The sequence below is a fragment of the Armigeres subalbatus genome, chromosome 1 (genome assembly GCF_024139115.2).
Source record: "Armigeres subalbatus isolate Guangzhou_Male chromosome 1, GZ_Asu_2, whole genome shotgun sequence".
Taxonomy (NCBI): domain Eukaryota; kingdom Metazoa; phylum Arthropoda; class Insecta; order Diptera; family Culicidae; genus Armigeres; species Armigeres subalbatus.
This window is the reverse complement of record NC_085139.1, coordinates 153262439-153280634: the sequence shown is the minus strand read 5'-3', so window position 1 is coordinate 153280634 and position 18196 is coordinate 153262439. Positions and strand designations below refer to the sequence as shown.

The 18196-nt window shown below is 41.4% G+C and overlaps 3 protein-coding genes across 7 annotated transcripts; 1 reads left to right on the top strand and 2 right to left on the bottom strand.

The window, feature by feature from the left end:
* Positions 1-573: 573 nt before the first annotated feature.
* LOC134205301 (uncharacterized) lies at positions 574-14785 on the top strand. Its single transcript, XM_062680439.1, has 3 exons — positions 574-799; positions 13229-13870; positions 13994-14785. The coding sequence occupies exons 1-3, from the start codon at positions 731-733 to the stop codon at positions 14708-14710; spliced, it is 1428 nt and encodes a 475-aa protein (XP_062536423.1). The 5' UTR covers positions 574-730; the 3' UTR covers positions 14711-14785.
* LOC134205302 (mediator of RNA polymerase II transcription subunit 6) lies at positions 789-5362 on the bottom strand. Of its 4 annotated transcripts, none has more exons than XM_062680443.1 (4): positions 5342-5362; positions 2440-2731; positions 2100-2380; positions 789-1209 (listed from the first exon to the last, which is right to left on the bottom strand). In XM_062680443.1, the coding sequence occupies exons 2-4, from the start codon at positions 2634-2636 to the stop codon at positions 860-862; spliced, it is 828 nt and encodes a 275-aa protein (XP_062536427.1). In that variant the 5' UTR covers positions 2637-2731; positions 5342-5362; the 3' UTR covers positions 789-859. The 4 variants fall into 4 exon arrangements, with proteins under 4 accessions (XP_062536427.1, XP_062536426.1, XP_062536424.1 ...); XM_062680442.1 differs by lacking the exon at positions 5342-5362 and adding an exon at positions 4783-4802; XM_062680440.1 differs by lacking the exon at positions 5342-5362 and adding an exon at positions 3155-3312.
* A 1506-nt stretch (positions 14786-16291) lies between the features above and the next one.
* Positions 16292-17718, bottom strand: LOC134205303 (flavin reductase (NADPH)). 2 transcript variants are annotated; one of them, XM_062680444.1, is made up of 4 exons: positions 17563-17718; positions 17408-17511; positions 16956-17342; positions 16292-16496 (listed from the first exon to the last, which is right to left on the bottom strand). In XM_062680444.1, exons 2-4 carry the CDS (start codon positions 17481-17483, stop codon positions 16339-16341), a joined length of 621 nt encoding a protein of 206 aa, XP_062536428.1. In that variant the 5' UTR covers positions 17484-17511; positions 17563-17718; the 3' UTR covers positions 16292-16338. The 2 variants fall into 2 exon arrangements, with proteins under 2 accessions (XP_062536428.1, XP_062536429.1); XM_062680445.1 differs by having other exon boundaries at positions 17408-17515; positions 17563-17714.
* Between the last annotated feature and the right edge of the window lie 478 nt (positions 17719-18196).

Genomic DNA, 18196 nt, shown 5'->3' with positions numbered 1-18196 from the left:
ATTTTCTTCATAACTTTTAAACGCAATGACCGATCGTTATAAAATTCAATAGTGATCAACAAGGATTTGTCCCCTGTCGAATGAAACTTGTTGCGAGAAAATCGGTTAAGGTTTACTATACGAAAAGTTGTCTAATGTTTTTAATAGCTTTTGTGCACACACATACACACACACATACACACGGACAGACGGACATTTGTTCAGCTCGTCGAGGTGAGTCGAATGGGATATAACACTATGGGTCTCCGAAGCTTCTATAAAAAGTTCGTTTTCGGAGTGAAATGATAGCCTTTCGGTACAACTTTGTTGTACGAGAAAGGCAAAAAGGGCGATTTTGGAGTGACTGCCTTTCTAGCATTTAGTCAAGACACCAACCTTGAATGGTGCTCCCTTGTAAATTTCTTCATAACTTTTAAACGTAACGTCCGATCGTTATTAAATTCAACAGTGATCAATCGGCTTTGTTGGAGATGTTGGCTTCAACTATAGTAAGTGTCACTCTGTTATTGATGAAATTGATTTGCTCGCGTCTGCATGGCTTTGCTTGTGATCTAAAACGTTGTGTTGACTGAGATCGACTAGACAGTATGGCATTTTCGGTGTTGGCACCGATTCAAATATGTTAATGTTTACCATCAATGAGCTAATAAAAATACATCGATAAACTAATCGCAAAGATTCGTTCAGACTCAGATTACATCAGTTTACTAACAGATTTTGCCAGAGAAGCATGGCCAACCGCAAAAGGAGAAGTGCTTTGAGAAAATCGTCCAAGACGACAGATTGCATAAGATTCAAGGTAGCTTCGTTTAATATATGTCACACATGTGTTCTTCATTGTGTAATACAAAAAAAATAGTTATAATTTCATCTTTTTCTCTGGCGGTGGTTTCATATCGCTGCGAAACTCTTCCTTCACCCCTGGCATGATAATACCAACTCCAGTGTCGTGTGGGTCAATGGATGCATGCTCAGCCGGTTCTTGTTTGATATTTACCGAATCCTGTCCGTCGGAGTTATTCGATCCAACATTGCCATTTTGATTCTGATGAGAAGCATTCTGCGGCTGATGCATTTGAGGAAGTGGAAGGGGGAATTTCCGAAGCAGATCACCCAGCAGCATATCTACACGCTGCCGTTGGAACAACGAACTTGGCTCCTCCTTGGCTGGTGTCTCTTTGTTTTTCTCGGTTTTGTTCTTCTCCGCAACTAAAAAGGAGGAATATGTTTAAAAAATATTCAAACTATAAAAATGTGATAAATAATGTATAGAATCCTGATATCAAACGTCATTATTTTTGCAATGAAAATAATATGTGTGGGCATTAATGCTTTTGATACACGTGATGTAATCTGAATACTCGCTTATTATTTGATGCATTAATAGATAGCTTAAAGCGTATTTATATTACAAGCTTTTTCCCTTAAGTTAAAGGGAATCTTGATGTAAAAAGGCTATACATTTAATTTTTACCATAATGTGATTGTATATGTGATATACAGTTTAGCTAGTGTAAAGCATAAAATAGGAAAAGGCTATTAATTGCGACATTACTCAGTTGCAAACACGGGAATGACGCTAGTACTTCCCTAACACAGTTTGTTTCAGAGCCAACATTAAATGATCCACGGATATTTAATAACAGGAAAACTAGAAAAATGCGTTACAGGCTGACAGTATGCTTTAGTAATCAAAAGAACGCCATTTCATGTTTCGTTTTTAGTTAAGTAGAAAAGGGGTTGCATTCAACGACAATATTGCCTACGAGTTGTACACTTAATAATAAGTATATTGATATGAAACGTCATATACATTATTTTAAATGATAGGCCAATTAGGCAAACCCAAGTAGGATCATATCAGAACTCAGAATAGGTTTTAAACTACTGAGAAAGATTGTCGCTGTCGTCGCCGGTGGGAATATCTTTTGCTGGTTGAGATAGGCTGGGAGCAAAATGTCGTTGCAAAATCCATACGATTTTACAGTTGTGCATCCAATATGGTTGGGAAGAACAATGGAAACGGAGGCGATCATCCTGTTCTGTAGTTTATACGTCGTATAAATCTTCATCAACTATAATTTAATTTCAATACTTACGTGCTTTGTTGGAAGCAAAATCCCATGAATAGCCTTTGCTGGGATGGTATCGGGAATACGAGCTAGCTTCCTCGAAAGAACTCTGTAGATGATGAACGGTGGACAGGATCCTCGAGTTGAACACGCTAGCCAAATCCGGTGCCTGATATACGGTTCCGGCAATAATGTAATAATCTGCAAGCGGGGTAGCTTCCGTTGGTGTGTGTCTGTGTTGCTTCCGAATGACATACAGGATGGGATCCTGCACGTGCAGCAGTATATATTCCACACCGGTCATATTGCTATAGTGGACACAAATTTATCAAAAAATGGAAACCGAAATATATTGTATTCAACCTACCCCAATAGTTCAAGACTTTGTCGCTGCATTCGAACAATCTCGTTGTTGCAAGTGCGGTCGTAGAAAGGATTTGATTTTTCCGAAAAGTATTCCATTATATTCGCAGGATTCAGTAACGGGATCCAGTTGGAATCGTGCCAGGAAATCCATAATGGATTCTCCTGTGTTATTGGTAGCCCTAGTCTTCCAGGCATCATTAGTGTGCACTTCAAACGAGATCGCAATCAATAACCAATAATTCACACAACTATCACAGGTTCAATTTTTTTATTGAGAGAAAGCCTTCCTGGAACTGGGAAACAGAAATCACGTTATCGTTTTAAAAAAATGAAAACTTTATTAGAGTGTATGTTAACGATGTTAACGCATAGAGTAGTTCTTCACTGGTCGTACTCAAATTACAGAGAAAATACAATTACCTAGTTTTACCTTAGATTTTCTAATCTTATGTTAACAATAATACTACTCAAAAGCACTTGTCTTTTCAAACATTTTCCGCAATAATTGCTTCCTTGCCTTGACCTATGATTTAAAGTCCTGACTAACAGGTTTATGTTGTAAGATAAATAAATAAATTACAAATTACAAAACTGTTTACGATCGAACTAAACTTGAGAACGAATCCGATCGAAATAGGATTTTGCGAACGTAAACGGGAAGGCGAAAGTGCATTCGAACGTGAACAATAAGGTTTTATTCCTTATCATATACTTACAATACTTTTAAATAAATTTGCTGATCATCAATCAATTATCAAAATTATGAAAGTGAACAAAAATCTTGGATTTTTTTTGACTATTAACAGCTTGTTTACAATCAATTATTTGGACCCGATGTGCTGCAGGATCAATGTCATTCATTTTATAGGCATTTAGCATCTCTTTTGTTCGTGTTAGAGCACCTCCACGGGAGGCCTCATCGCTATTCTTATAATAGCGCTCCTTCCCGAGTGCTATTTTAGGATAGCGCCCCATCTTCCCACCGGTGGTTTCTGTTTTAGGTATAGCGACTTCGTAAACATATCAAGTTCTCACCGGGCGTTGCTAAAAGTAGTCATCATTTTCTTCAATGGCTCTATATTCCAACCGGAACTTGGCTAGCTGCTCAACTTAGTATTCTATTAGCATTTCCTCAGTTGTTAATTGAAAGCTTGCTTGAGTATGTATTTATTTTGTTTGACAACTATGTCCAAGAAGCCCACTCGAAAACATCCTTGGCCAAATCGAGAATAGAGCTCGCCATCTCCGGAGGGCAATTCTACGCTTTTGCTCGTAAGGCTAACTGGAGACCCGTCATAGTAATTTTTTTCACCATTATTCCTTCTGGATTTCCTTCATCCTGGAAATTTCCTTGGGGAATTTATACTTCCAGTCGAAGAAAGTCCTTCTGAAATTTCCACCAGTTTTCATACAGGAATCTCTTGACAAAATCCTGCAAGAATTTTTCCAGAGTTTTTGAAGGAAAACATTTGTAACAGCATCCGGAAGAATCCGGAGAATTATCTTGAAAACAAAATATGTTTTCAAACGAACCACAAAAAAATAATTATAGGGCAATTCCAAAACCAAAAAAATCCCGAAAGAATCTGGAAGAAAGCCTAAAACTATTCTGGGAGAACTGCTAATGATTCTTGAAAGAACACTAAGATTGCTGGGGAGCTCCCGGAAAAATCTTCTAGGGGTCCTAGATGAATTTCCAATACAATAATTTTTAAACGAACTGCAGCAAAAAAAAACTTTCTGGAGATTTCTGGAGGAGCTACTTCTACTTGATGACATACAGAACAATTACTAAAGGAATTTTCTGAGGGAATCTTGGAAGACCTCCTCGAATAACCTTGCAATATAAAAACAGTAGAATTTTCATTCGCGAAAAATCCATGAATATTTCGGGCTCTAGCGGGCGCTGGTGCGAAACGCTTCTCATTATAGTTGATTAATTACTGTAATTACGTCGCGAAGTTGAACTGGGGCACTAGATCCAAAAAAATAATATTTACCTTGCTGTTTAATTTACGTCGAAATTGTTCTGAAAAAGAAAAACAAATTTTCTGCAATTTTTTATCAGTACCAAAGTGACATTTCACAAAATAGCAACCCTGTATGGAAATTTAGCAACCCAGTATGGGGCGCTAAATTTGGAAACTCACGGCTAATTTTGAGTTGCGTTCTTATTTTACATTCCCGTTTAGATTCCTCCGGTGTACAAGTGAGTCCCTATAAAGGGCCCGGAAATAGCGATAGGGACCCAGATGGGGACTCCCGTGGAGGTGCTCTTAGTAGCTGAAAAAGTGTAAACATCCCTGATCTGATTCGTAACATATCAAACTCTGGCAACATTTACTTCATGATGTGTATGAGTTTGACGTCAGTGTTTTTGTTTCAGGTACTTCAGTCACCGTCATCGTCTTACGACACAAACACAATTACTGACTCGAACGTTTCACGAACTTATTTGTTCTCTCATCCAAACCAAACCACTATGATTCATATAAGTAGAATATTATGTAGATCACGTCCTGCCATCTGTTGTGATCGGGACGAAATTTCTAAGCTCAACCGTTCGTCTAATAGAGGTAAAAAAATATAGATGAAGAGTGTCGCTGTCGTCCCTGGCCAGGATAGGGAACCACAGCGACAATTTTCATCCTCTATTATTCGTTATTGCAATAATACTCATCAAACTGAATTTCGAAATCTTTGCCGTAGAATGTGATCCATGATTTTGAAACGCTTGCGAACCTAGCGGTGGAAGTCAAGCTTTACTGAACAACGTGCATAAGACAGAGCAGCAAGCTTTGCATTATTTCGTTCGTCTTGGATGTTTACGGGAGTGCCCTTCGTCGATTGTTGATGCACAAAGAGCCTACTTTGGAACTTGCAGTTTATTCTATGATGCCTACCTGTTTTGTGCTCGTCGTCGATTCGTTCTGACACGAACTTGGAAAATCGGAAACAAATTTGCGTTTATTTATGTATTTATTATCAGACTAAGGTCGGAGTGGGCTGAGCAGTGCATTCGCGACTACGAAGGTAAATTCTTCACGCACAGTCTGACAGTTCCTTATGGGATTTTACTGTAGAGGGACAAGAAAGGGTGATCGGCGGCCATGTTTCACGCACAGTCTGACAGATAGCAATGTGTTTTTGCCATAAGAGTGAGTAGAGGCATTACTTTCGTATTCGCGAATAGAATTCTTCTCCATTCAGCTCGGTCCATGACTGCACGGTGCTGACCACGCAGATTGCGGAGGGTCCGCAAATCGTCCTCCACTTGATCTATCCACGTTGCTCGCTGTGCACCTCGCCTTCTTGTTCCCGTCGGATCGTTGTCAAGAACCATTTTCACCGGATTCCGACATTCTAACTACGTGCCCGACCCACCGAAGTTTTTCGATTTTCGCGGTATGAACCATAGATGGTTCTCCCAACTGCTGATGCAACTCGTGCACGGAAGAAAAAAAGTACCCAGCGTTGAGTTTTTTTAAACTTACTTTTTTATTGGCATATCGGTTTCCATGCTGCTCGTATAAAGGAAGGGAGCAGCGTGTGTGCGAAAGCAGATGGGAAAGAAACGGAGTCCGAATGTTATCGCTAGGCAGCGACAAGTGTGCAAATGGTTTGAAAGGTGTTAAAGCACGTTAAAGTATGCGAGGGCCATTTGGGAATAATTTAATTATCGAAGCGTCCGTCTTTGCCGTACATGCTTCTGGGATGTCGTATGTCTACTTCTTATTTTTACTTGGATTCGTCTATAGAAACGATGCACTTCAAGGACTATTTTCTGTATATCTTGCTTTAATTTGTATTTGGAGGTAAAGAAATGCGAAGATGAATGTTGTGGATATCATAAAGCAAAACGATTTGATAAAATCATAAAAATTAATTGGCTGCCAACGCCAAAGCTTCAAGGCGATAAGTACAAGTCGTTTGAAGAAGAGTTTACGGTTCAGAATCAAATGATGAACATTAGCCGAGTAAAAGCAAGAATATGAAAATAGGTGGTTTGTCTCATCCTCCATTGCCATTGGCTCCAACTTGAGCGCGGCTAATTGTTATTTGTACGGAGTGCAAGTTTCCACGTCTTTTGTATTACTCACGGTCACGATTTAGCCTGAAAGAACAGGAATTGAGGGATATCAAACGTTTCTTTGAAGAGGATTACTACGTTTGTGCTAGTCAGCTTGAAGAATATACTGACATTTTTCAAAACCCCAAAATTAACTGCTTTGACAAAATTCACCTTCATTATTATCAATGTTCTTCCTTGAAATATTACAGAAACTTGTGCTCAAAATGTCTTTCCAGTTACCCGAGTTACATAACAAAGTCTATCTGTGTGCCAAATGCCACTCACCGAGGTCAAGATGCCAAATGGACGGTCTGTTAAGAAATAATAAGTATCTTGAATGAAGATACTGTTTTGTTACTACTTTTAAAATATTTTGTGACTAATTAACAGGAATTATTTTTTATTTTTCATTACTCCCCTCCCCTTTACTAGTCATGACAAAAGGTGACAAAAGAAAAATTTGAAATTTGTTCCGGCCTTATATCATAACTCCTAAATCCAATCTTTTTTCGGGCAGCAGGGACTATGTCCAAGGGCTTGACGATCCCTCCCCAGGCCATCTGCGAGTTGTGGGGCTTGCCTAGGATGTGGTGGCGTTTGACAGTGGGCCCTGTTAAACCTCTATAAAAAGCTGCATGTATCCGCAAGTAGGCCCCACCAAAGCGACCGTGTGCCGCTCAAAGCGCACAAGCCCAAGTCCTGGTGTTAGGTGGGACGCTAAACAGCCCTGACACGACGGCCCTCCGACGAGACAGGAGGTTTGCGCAGGCCCAATAAGCCGCCTAGAAAACCAATCATTACGAACAATATAAGAGATAATGCGACTCGATATAATCGGCAAAGACCTAGGCGACGAATACAGGATCACGATTGGAAGCTTGGAACATGGAATTGCAAGTCGCTAGGTTTCGCAGGTTGCGACAGGATGATCTACGATGAATTACATCCCCGCAACTTCGACGTCGTGGCGCTGCAGGAGATTGGCTGGACAGGACAGAAAGTGTGGAAAAGCGGGCATCGAGCGGCTACCTTCTACCAAAGCTGTGGCACCACCAACGAGCTGGGAACCGGCTTCATAGTGCTGGGTAAGATGCGCCAACGCGTGATTGGGTGGCAGCCAATCAACGCAAGGATGTGCAAGCTGAGGATTAAAGGCCGTTTCTTCAACTATAGCATCATCAACGTGCACTGCCCACACGAAGGGAGACCCGACGACGAGAAAGAAGCGTTCTACGCACAGCTGGAGCAGACATACGATGGATGCCCACTGCGGGACGTTAAAATCGTCATCGGTGACATAAACGCACAGGTAGGAAGGAGGACATGTATAGACCGGTCATCGGACCGGATAGTCTGCACACCGTATCGAATGACAACGGCCAACGATGCATAAACTTCGCAGCCTCCCGCGGAATGGTAGTCCGAAGCACCTTCTTTCCCCGCAAAAATATCCACAAGGCCACATGGAAATCACCTAACCAAGAAACGGAAAACCAAATCGACCACGTTCTAATCGACGGTAAATTCTTCTCCGACATCACGAACGTCCGCACTTACCGCAGTGCGAATATTGAATCCGACCACTACCTCGTTGCAGTATGCCTGCGCTCAAAACTCTCGACGGTGTACAACACGCGTCGAAGTCGGACGCCGCGGCTTAATATCGGGCGGCTACGAGACGGTAGACTAGCCCAAGAATACGCCCAGCAGCTGGAAGTGGCACTCCCAACGGAAGAGCAGCTAGGCGCAGCGTCTCTTGAAGATGACTGGAGAGATATTCGATCCGCCATTGGTAGCACCGCAACCGCTGCACTTGGCACGGTGCCCCCGGATCAGAGAAACGACTGGTATGACGGCGAATGTGAGCAGTTAGTGGAAGAGAAGAATGCAGCATGGGCGAGATTGCTGCAACACCGCACGAGGGCGAACGAGGCACGATATAAACAGGCGCGGAACAGACAAAACTCGATTTTCCGGAGGAAAAAGCGCCAGCAGGAAGATCGAGACCGTGAAGAAACGGAGCAACTGTACCGCACTAATAACACACGAAAGTTCTATGAGAAGTTAAACCGTTCACGTAAGGGCCACGTGCCACAGCCTGATATGTGTAAGGACATAAACGGGAACCTTCTTACGAGCGAGCGTGAGGTGATCCAAAGGTGGCGGCAGCACTACGAAGAACACCTGAATGGCGATGTGGCAGACGAAGATGGCGGTATGGTGATGGACCTGGGAGAACGCGCGCAGGACATAATTTTCCCGGCTCCGGATCTCCAGGAAATCCAGGAGGAGATTGGCCGGCTGAAGAACAACAAAGCCCCTGGGGTTGACCAACTACCAGGAGAGCTATTTAAACACGGTGGTGAGGCACTGGCTAGAGCGCTGCACTGGGTCATTACCAAGATTTGGGCGGAGGAAGTTTTGCCGCAGGAGTGGATGGAAGGTGTCGTGTGTCCCATCTACAAAAGGGCGATAAGCTGGATTGTAGCAACTACCGCGCAATCACATTGCTGAACGCCGCCTACAAGGTACTCTCCCAAATTTTATGCCGTCGACTAGCACCAACTGCAAGGGAGTTCGTGGGGCAGTACCAGGCGGGTTTTATGGGCGAACGCTCCACCACGGACCAGGTGTTCGCCATTCGCCAAGTACTGCAGAAATGCCGCGAATACAACGTGCCCACACATCATCTATTCATCGACTTCAAAGCCGCATATGATACAATCGATCGGGACCAGCTATGGCAGCTAATGCACGAACACGGTTTTCCGGATAAACCGATACGGTTGATCAAGGCGACGATGGATCGGGTGATGTGCGTAGTTCGAGTTTCAGGGGCATTCTCGAGTCCCTTCGAAACCCGCAGAGGGTTACGGCAAGGTGATGGTCTTTCGTGTTTGCTATTCAACATCGCTTTGGAAGGGGTAATACGAAGAGCAGGGATTAACACGAGTGGTACAATTTTCAATAAGTCCGTCCAGCTATTTGGTTTCGCCGACGACATAGATATTATGGCACGTAACTTTGAGAAGATGGAGGAAGCCTACATCAGACTGAAGAGGGAAGCTAAGCGGATCGGACTAGTCATCAACACGTCGAAGACGAAGTACATGATAGGAAGAGGTTCAAGAGAAGACAATGACAATGCGAGTTTGCATCGGTGGTGACGAAATCGAGGTGGTAGAAGAATTTGTGTACTTGGGCTCACTGGTGACTGCCGAAAATGACACCAGCAGAGAAATTCGGAGACGCATAGTGGCTGGAAATCGTACGTACTTTGGACTCCGCAAGACGCTCCGATCGAATAGAGTTCGCCGCCGTACCAAACTGACAATCTACAAAACGCTCATTAGACCGGTAGTCCTCTACGGACACGAGACCTGGACGATGCTCGTGGAGGACCAACGCGCACTTGGAGTTTTCGAAAGGAAAGTGCTGCGTACCATCTATGGTGGGGTGCAGATGGCGGACGGTACGTGGAGGAGGCGAATGAACCACGAATTGCATCAGCTGTTGGGAGAACCATCCATCGTTCACACCGTGAAAATCGGACGACTGCGATGGGCCGGGCACGTAGCCAGAATGTCGGACAGTAACCCGGTGAAAATGGTTCTCGACAACGATCCGACGGGCACAAGAAGGCGAGGTGCGCAGCGGGCAAGGTGGATCGATCAGGTGGAAGATGACTTGCGGACCCTCCGTAGACTGCGTGGTTGGCGACGTGTAGCCATGGACCGAGCCGAATGGAGGAGACTCTTATATACCGCACAGGCCACTTTGGCCTTAGTCTGAATAAATAATAATAAATCCAATCTTATCCACTAGACCATCCTCATTGAATACTTACCATTTTTTTTCATACATACCTTGCTCCACATCTGGAGCATTGCAGATTATACCCAAAACTATATAAAAAAAAACAATTATGAAATAACATTTCTAACAGGATATAATAACCATGTAAATTACTCACCCGAAAATTATTCTAAATTCTAAGCACGATAGTCATTTTGTTATCTGTATACAATCAGACATTGTTTTTATCATAATTGTGTGCAAATCCAAGACTGCAATAAACCATGAAGTGAAACGAATTGTTTGTCATACCCTGGGTGGTTGGCCGGTTTATTCTCCCGTGGTCTTCCATCTGTCAATGTAGTATGGCGGCAAACACCATTCGATAGGAGCATCTTGCAGAGTCCAATTACGAATTCTTGCCACGATGCTTCTCCGAGTTTCTTTGCTGGTATCGTTTTCAGCGGGCATCAGTAATCTCAGTTTTGTCACCACCGTTACAAACACGTGGTGGGTGGCTTACTTTGTCCTCTCCTGAGCCTCTTCCTATCATGTGCTTCATATTCGACATGTCGATGACTAATCCGATAGCTTAGTTCCCTGCCCCTGTGCTTCTTATTAACCCTTTTGAAACAATGTCAAATAGCAGGCATGAAAGACCACCACCTAATGTGGTACCCCTTGGGCGATTCAAAAGGACTCGAAAACGTCGTTAGAAATCGAACTGCACACATCACCCGATCCATCGTCGCATTGAACAGCCGCATTAGTTTATCCGAGAATCGTGCATTAGCTGCCATAGCTGGTCCCGATCGATTGTATCATATGCGGCTTTGAATTCGATGAATAGTTGATATGTGGGTATATTCGCAGCATTCCTACAATACCTGGTGTATGGCGAACACCTGGTCCGTGGTAGAGCGTTCGCTTTTGAATCCCGCCTAGTATTGCTTCACGAAGCTCTTGCAATTAGTGCTAGTCGACGGCAAAAGATTTGAGAGAGGTCTTTGTTGCCCTGTATGTAGATAGGACACACAACACCTTCCATCCATTCTTTCGGCAGAACCTTCCTTTCAAATGTTGGTTATTATCCAGCATCGCTTTAGCAAGTGCCTCACACTATGTTTAAATAGCGCTCCTGGTAGATGATAAACCTCAGGGAAATTGTTGTTTTTAGCCGGCAAATCTTCTCCAGGATTCCCTGGAGATCCGGAACTGGAAAACGTGCGGGATTCCAGATTCTTAGGCTAGTATGCTTTGAGCGGTCGCTTTGGTGGGGTTTGCTTGCAGATACATTCAGCTTTTTATAGAAGTTTAACAGAGCCCACTATCAAATCCTACCACATCATAAAAATGACGAGGTTTCATATGAGATTTTGGTCCATCAGTCAAATCCCGCATGTATATTTTTATTGCGTATTGCGCTTTTTGTCTACAGCAAATAGTTTGCCGTATTCATAGCTGAGCCTTTGTACAGGATTCTTATCCTATTTGGGCACCTCGAATCAATTAATGCCACTTGGCATCAACGATTCGATGTCTGTGTCTGGAACGAACTGGGACAAATCCCAACTGAACATTATATTGCCTACTTTCAGGCTTTCCTCTTGAGTCCAGACACAGAATCAACAAATAAAACATACACAAAATAGCACAAATGATACAGACTTGATCGAATATTTACAACTAAACGAGCACAATAAAACCAACCGTAACAATAGCATTGGCATGGAGTCCCTACTGCCGCCATTTAGAATACGTTTCCTCTATTAACGTGTACATGGACAAGTAATCGAGATACTATACCTAACTTCTGTTCCTAATAGTGACAGTGGCGTAGCCAGAAAATTGGTCTGAGGGGAGTTTTCTGAACATTTTTTTTCGAAAATTTTTTTTTTCTAAAAGTTTTGTCTCTGGGGCGGGGGATTATGTGGGGGGTTTCTAAAACATGAGAATTATTTTGCGAACATACATATCGACATCATTCGTTACCTAAGATGGATTCAAGGAAGGTGATGCACTCTCAAATCTACTGTTCAATATACTGCCGTGAATCGCATATCTGTCCCATCTTTGCTGGGTTTCCTATTCATATGGGACAAATATGCGATTCACGGCAGTATAGCGCTCGAGGAATCTAGTGTGCAAAGTACCGGTACCATTATCACAAGATCGTATATGCTCCAGGGAATTGCGGACGTTCAACATGGGTTCTTAGGGCGTGGCCCCGGGTCTCTCTAAATCCGGCCCTGCACACCACATTATAAAAAAACAGAATAATCTACCTAGCGGTGATGGTGCCTTTCGCGTGTATTATAAAACAAGAAAACACATAAGAGCAACAAAAAAAGCACTAAAGAGGGGTCAAAATTGGACTTTAGGGAGATAGATTCAGGTATTTCCATCAATTCACATTAATTTGCGTTCATTTGAATGCATTGCAGCAGTTTTTGAGAATAAAATTTGTTGATTTTGATTTTTTTTCCCCAAGGGGATCCTTGAGAAAAATGGGGAAAAAACAATGTTTTTTTTTAATAACTCCGGAACGTAATGGCCGATTGGGCCAATTTTCAATAGCGAAAAATAAGGAAGGATTCCGCGTCGAATGCAACCTGTTGCAAACAAATCGGATAAAGCTACTTAGCTTAGTGTGTCTCCCATTTTTGTGTACACACACACACACACATACATACATACATACACACATACAGACATCACCTCAATTCGTCGAGCTGAGTCGATTGGTATATAACACTATGGGTCTCCGAGCTTTCTATCAAAATGTTGGAGTGATCCAATAGCCTTTACGTTCGCTTTACGTATACTTAGTATACGCGATAGGCAAAACGATTTCATCTTTTTAGAAACATTTCATTAAATCAATTGTAGCGTAAATTAATAATGATTCCGATTTTCCTTTCAGAATTGCCCCCGCAACTATCCGATATCAACGACAAATTATTCCTTCGTTTTGCCAATTCACGATAAGAATAAGTATTACAAGCAGTGTAATCGGCAACTGAACCGCGAATGGGTGCGTATAAGAAAAAGTGAACTCAAAAAACTAGAAGCCGTTAAGCCACTGCCATCGTACTTGATACTTGAGAGTGCCTACTCGGACAGGGTTCAAGTGGTGGCATATTGTTCGCTATCTAAGATTCCCTCGTGCGCCCGGAGGTGTCTTCTGGAAGTAATTGTTCGAGATGATCACTGTTACTATCTAAACATGGAAACCATTTTCGTTGTTACCCGAGATATACAAGTATTGGGATTGAAATTTTTGCACAGTTTCTATCAGTCCGGTATTGAGATCAAGGGAAATGAAATGAGCCTTGAGGAATATGAGTACTATTATTATTATCAGCGAGAAAATCTTCCTGAGATAGTGAAAAAGTTTATAAGAACACAAAACCCTCATGAATGGATTGCAAAAGAGCAGGATAAGCTGACTGAAGATCTGTGCGTTCAACGCCAAAGCTATTACTACTATTACTATTACAATCAAGACGAAGACGATGAAACTTACTACCAGCAACGCAGTAAACCGCCCCGGAGTATTTATGATGTAAGTAATAGGTGATGTATGTTTCAAACTATACAAAGATTACATTATTTTCATTTCACGATTTAACCTATGCTAAAAAATAAAAAGCCAATCAAAGGACGAATATTTCATATTTATTTTCAGGGTCCTCCACCTCCGACTTCCAACGAACCTTATGTGGTTACCCCAATCCATCATCATCCAGAACTGAAGGAGCAATGCGTTCGGTTAATCAATAACGAATGGCCCCGATCTCGAATGGCTCGGTTCTGGAGCTTCGAATCATCGACTGATACTCTTCCAATAACGTTGATACTCGTGCAGCTGATTAATGGAGAGAACATTGTTCTTGGACATGCCAAATTGTCGCCAGTTCCCGCCGATTTAGATGCTGCCTATTTAGAGTCAGTCGTTATAGATTTACGTTACCGTGGTCGAGGCATTGGGACACACTTGGTAACGGAGGCCGAGCTGTTTTGCAGGAAAACCCTCAACATAAACAATGTTTACTTGGCAACTGATGGTCAGGAAGTTTTTTATGCCAAGTTGGGATATATATTCTGCAAGGCGATCAATCTGTTCGGAATGAATACCACCAGAAATACTTCCAGCAAAAAACATTGGATGAAAAAGGTTCTGTCAGATTGGGACGTAGAAGGAGCGGACGAAACTTACCTTAATATTGCAGGAATTCAACCTCAAAGTGTTGAAATAAAGAATGATGCTACCGATAGCGGCACAAAGACGACACTACCCACACTTGATATCAACCACATGATTCGCAAAATTCGAAATATTGTTTACAATTATAAGAAAGAGGATACCATTTGTGATTTGTTATTGAATATGCATTCTATTTGATGTAGAATAATTGTACTTGTTTGTTCTTAAAATAAAAGGCCGGGGAGGCCGTGCAGTACATAACTGTTGTCTTCATTCTGCCTGGTCCTATGCTATAAAGCAGAATTTGAAGAAAACAAACCCATACAAATTTGATAGCGAACATTAACAAACAATTCGAAATTATTGAATCTATTATAGTATGTATATATATATATATATATATATATATATATATATATATATATATATATATATATATTAGAGTGGGGCGCAGTTGTATGGAAAAGCGCAAACTTCGTCCGATCAAGTGAGATCAAGGTTTTTCTGAATCGTGTTGGGACCCCAATCAACTGTGCAAAATATGGACTCGATTGGTTGCAACCTCGCATGCCGCATCGCGTTTTAAATTTACATGGAAATTAGTATGGGAAAACGTAGTTTTTTACATTTTTGCTATTAGCGGCTTCAATTTATCATCAATCACGTGACTCAATACGTTAGCATATAGTCTAGAAGATGCCGAAAGACTTTGCCGAAGAAGGTACGTAGCTGGAAGGTCTACAAAAAATGTTATTACGTTTCGAAAATTGATTGTTCAAACCATATGCAAGAAATCTATGTTTCTGCCAGCACTACCGGACGACCTATGGTTATCGAAAGGCAAAACCCATTTCCCTTTTTGTCGTTTTTTTTTTCTTTGTGAAATGATTCAGGATAGCTCCCATGAGCTCTAAAACCTAATAAGAACAATTATTTTGAAATAACACTCAGTTAAATTATTGGTCTACGTAGTTTGGCAGTGCTGGCAGAATAAACGATTTTTTGCATATGGTTTGAACACTCAATCTTCGAAACGTTATAACTTTTTTCGTCGACGTTCCAGCAACGTGCTTTCTTCAGCAAAGTTTGTCGGCATCCTTTGGGTTATACTTTAACGCAATGTGCCACTTGGTTTACGATGAACTGAAACCTCTAGTAGTATAAATGCAAAAATATACGTTCTCCCATACTAATTTCCATACAAACTTCAAACGCGATGCGGAAAGCGAGGAAGCAACCAATCGGTCCCAAATTCTGCACAGTTGTTCAGGACCCAGAATGGCTTCGAAAAACTATTGATTTGAAAAAATGACCATGACGCCCCACTCTAATATATATATAGTGAAATGTATGTTTGTCAAAACATTCGAGTCGAAAACCATTTTTTTCGAGCCAGAACCAATCGGTTAAAAATCAGTACATTGAAAATTAATGCTTTTCGGATGCTTTTTGCGTACAAGAATGTATGTAATAGCAATGTGCTCCTATCTGGTCAATTTTCATTAGGAAACAATGGGACGGGATTCTTTGTTAAGTAAGAAACTTTATTGAGGATATGGATTGGGATGAGTGCACGATTTTTTGTTGGCGCACATACAAATAGACATCATTTCACTATGGGTCTCAGGGTCTCAAATACAAAGTAATTTGAATTTGCAGTAAACATATAGCCTTGACGTCTGTGATAAGGATCAATTAGATTTAATTAAGAAAAATGAAATAGATTTTTGAGGCGAAACATCTTGAACTGTTAAATTGAATGAAAGCAGAAAAATAAAATCTCTTCTAACAATTTTCACAAATGTATTTATTGCCCTCGATACAAATTATGCCTTAGGCTTTGTGCAAAGACCAATCACTTTGGCAGCATGTTTCTCTTCAAATAGCGATTCGATCAAAAATTTTCCCAAATCAAACTTGGAAATCTCACGAGTCAGTCCGGGAGATTTATCGTATTCAATAACGAATTCGGAGGAAGGTTCATCTGAAAAAAAAAAAAAAGACGGTGAGTGTTTTTTAGATGAATAACAGACGTTCCTAAGCCACGTTGCTGAATGGTCGCGGTTTGGGCCTGACACAAAAAGTATTCATAAAAAGTCCCGTTTAATATGAGTATTTTTGGTATCGTTTACGGCATGTTCCCATCAAACTAAAAAAGCTGTAAATGTTCGTTCAATATTTGACTATTCATAATCGTAAGAGTCATTCAATGAAATGATGATTAGTGAAAAGTTTATTCCTTTGTCACTAGTTTAAAATAAGATTTGCGAACTTTTACATCAAGAACGTGTTTATAAAGTGATAAAACTTGTAGGGCCTTTAAAGTAACAAAATTGCAGAGATTTGGATAACTTGGGAAAATATCGCAACATCATCGTGATTCATCATCTCGATCCGGCGTTGACAACTGACACATTTACCCTGTCGTCAACAAACAACTTACCAGCGATATGTGGAGGGAAAATTGCACGATACTCCAGATCTGATGCCTTCAACACATCCAGCATTCGTTTGTGATCAGCATTTAGATGGGCAAACATTTTCGGCACCTGCTCCGGTGCGAAAAACAGGAACGATGATAAGCAAACGGATACCTTCGCGAGATGTTCCGCCTTCATCGCTTCCACAACGTTCTGCATGCCAGTTGACATCATGGTGGTGGGTTTCAAATCGTTCCGAGTCCCCAAGACAACACACACCAAATCCTGGCCCTTTATTGCGTTAGCCACATCGTCTGAATTGATCACATCTCCCTTCACCAGTTCCACCTGATTTTTGAAGTTATCCGGAACTGTAGCTTCATCACGCACCATAAGACGAACCGTAAGACCTACAGGACAAATGCTTATCGTTTGTATTGACTGTTGCATAAACGAAGCAAAATATTATAATCACCTTTTTCGAGAGCATATTTAACAGCGCATTGGCCGGTCATGCCAGTACCCCCGAATACGACAATTTTACTCATCATTCAGCAAACACAGATAAACAGAAAAAAACTGACTAATTAAATGTAGAACAATTGAATCCAAAGCACAAGTTGCACTCACTGATTCTCTCTAAATGATCGCAATTGGAGTGAAGTGAATTATTTTAATATACCATGTCCGTCCGGTCTTATCGCAATACATGTCAGGCGTACAAAAAGTCGCAAGCTCGTAGATTTTTTCTTCTTGTTTTCAACCAGCACAATAAGGCATTTTATGAGACGTTTCGCGGTGGCCCGTTTATTTACTTCTAATGTTTTGTTTTGGTATGTTTCTGCGTGAACATTCCGTTAGGTCCGAACACAAAATAATGTTTGTAACGTTTTACTTTTCATTCGTGTTTTCTCCAGCATTTCATGCTTAGAATGCAATGGCATGAATTGTCTAACGATACATTTTAAGAATCATATGAAAAACTATGTTCTAAAACCCTGGTAGACGAAAAACAGGCAGAATTGATGATGGGACCCATCGGAATGTTCGGCGCGAAATTACCAAACAATCGGGCTCCCACTGATTGTCAAAGTAGATAAACACGAGAAAAACAGCTGTTTCGATCTGTCTCATAAAATGCCTTATTGTTGCTGAACTGTGACAGCAAATACAAATATACAAATGTTAGTGTGAAATAAAATAAGTATAGGTATTAAGCTTTTAGTACACGTTTTCCCCATTAGGGGAAAGTGGGGAAAAATCG

What these genes read in the sequence shown, in the direction of transcription:
- LOC134205301 (XM_062680439.1), top strand. Translation starts at nt 731, where the DNA reads ATGGCCAACCGCAAAAGGAGAAGTGCTTTGAGAAAATCGTCCAAGACG. An exon ending in CAGATTGCATAAGATTCAAG is followed by an intron (nt 800 to 13,228) that starts GTAGCTTCGTTT and finishes TTTTCCTTTCAG; the next exon opens with AATTGCCCCCGCAACTATCC. An exon ending in CGCCCCGGAGTATTTATGAT is followed by an intron (nt 13,871 to 13,993) that starts GTAAGTAATAGG and finishes ATTTATTTTCAG; the next exon opens with GGTCCTCCACCTCCGACTTC.
- LOC134205302 (XM_062680443.1), bottom strand. Translation starts at nt 2,636, where the DNA reads ATGATGCCTGGAAGACTAGGGCTACCAATAACACAGGAGAATCCATTA. An exon ending in CAAAGTCTTGAACTATTGGG is followed by an intron (nt 2,381 to 2,439) that starts GTAGGTTGAATA and finishes TGTCCACTATAG; the next exon opens with CAATATGACCGGTGTGGAAT. An exon ending in TTTTGCTTCCAACAAAGCAC is followed by an intron (nt 1,210 to 2,099) that starts GTAAGTATTGAA and finishes CCTCCTTTTTAG; the next exon opens with TTGCGGAGAAGAACAAAACC.
- LOC134205303 (XM_062680444.1), bottom strand. Translation starts at nt 17,483, where the DNA reads ATGATGAGTAAAATTGTCGTATTCGGGGGTACTGGCATGACCGGCCAA. An exon ending in TAAATATGCTCTCGAAAAAG is followed by an intron (nt 17,343 to 17,407) that starts GTGATTATAATA and finishes TTTGTCCTGTAG; the next exon opens with GTCTTACGGTTCGTCTTATG. An exon ending in TTTCCCTCCACATATCGCTG is followed by an intron (nt 16,497 to 16,955) that starts GTAAGTTGTTTG and finishes TTTTTTTTTCAG; the next exon opens with ATGAACCTTCCTCCGAATTC.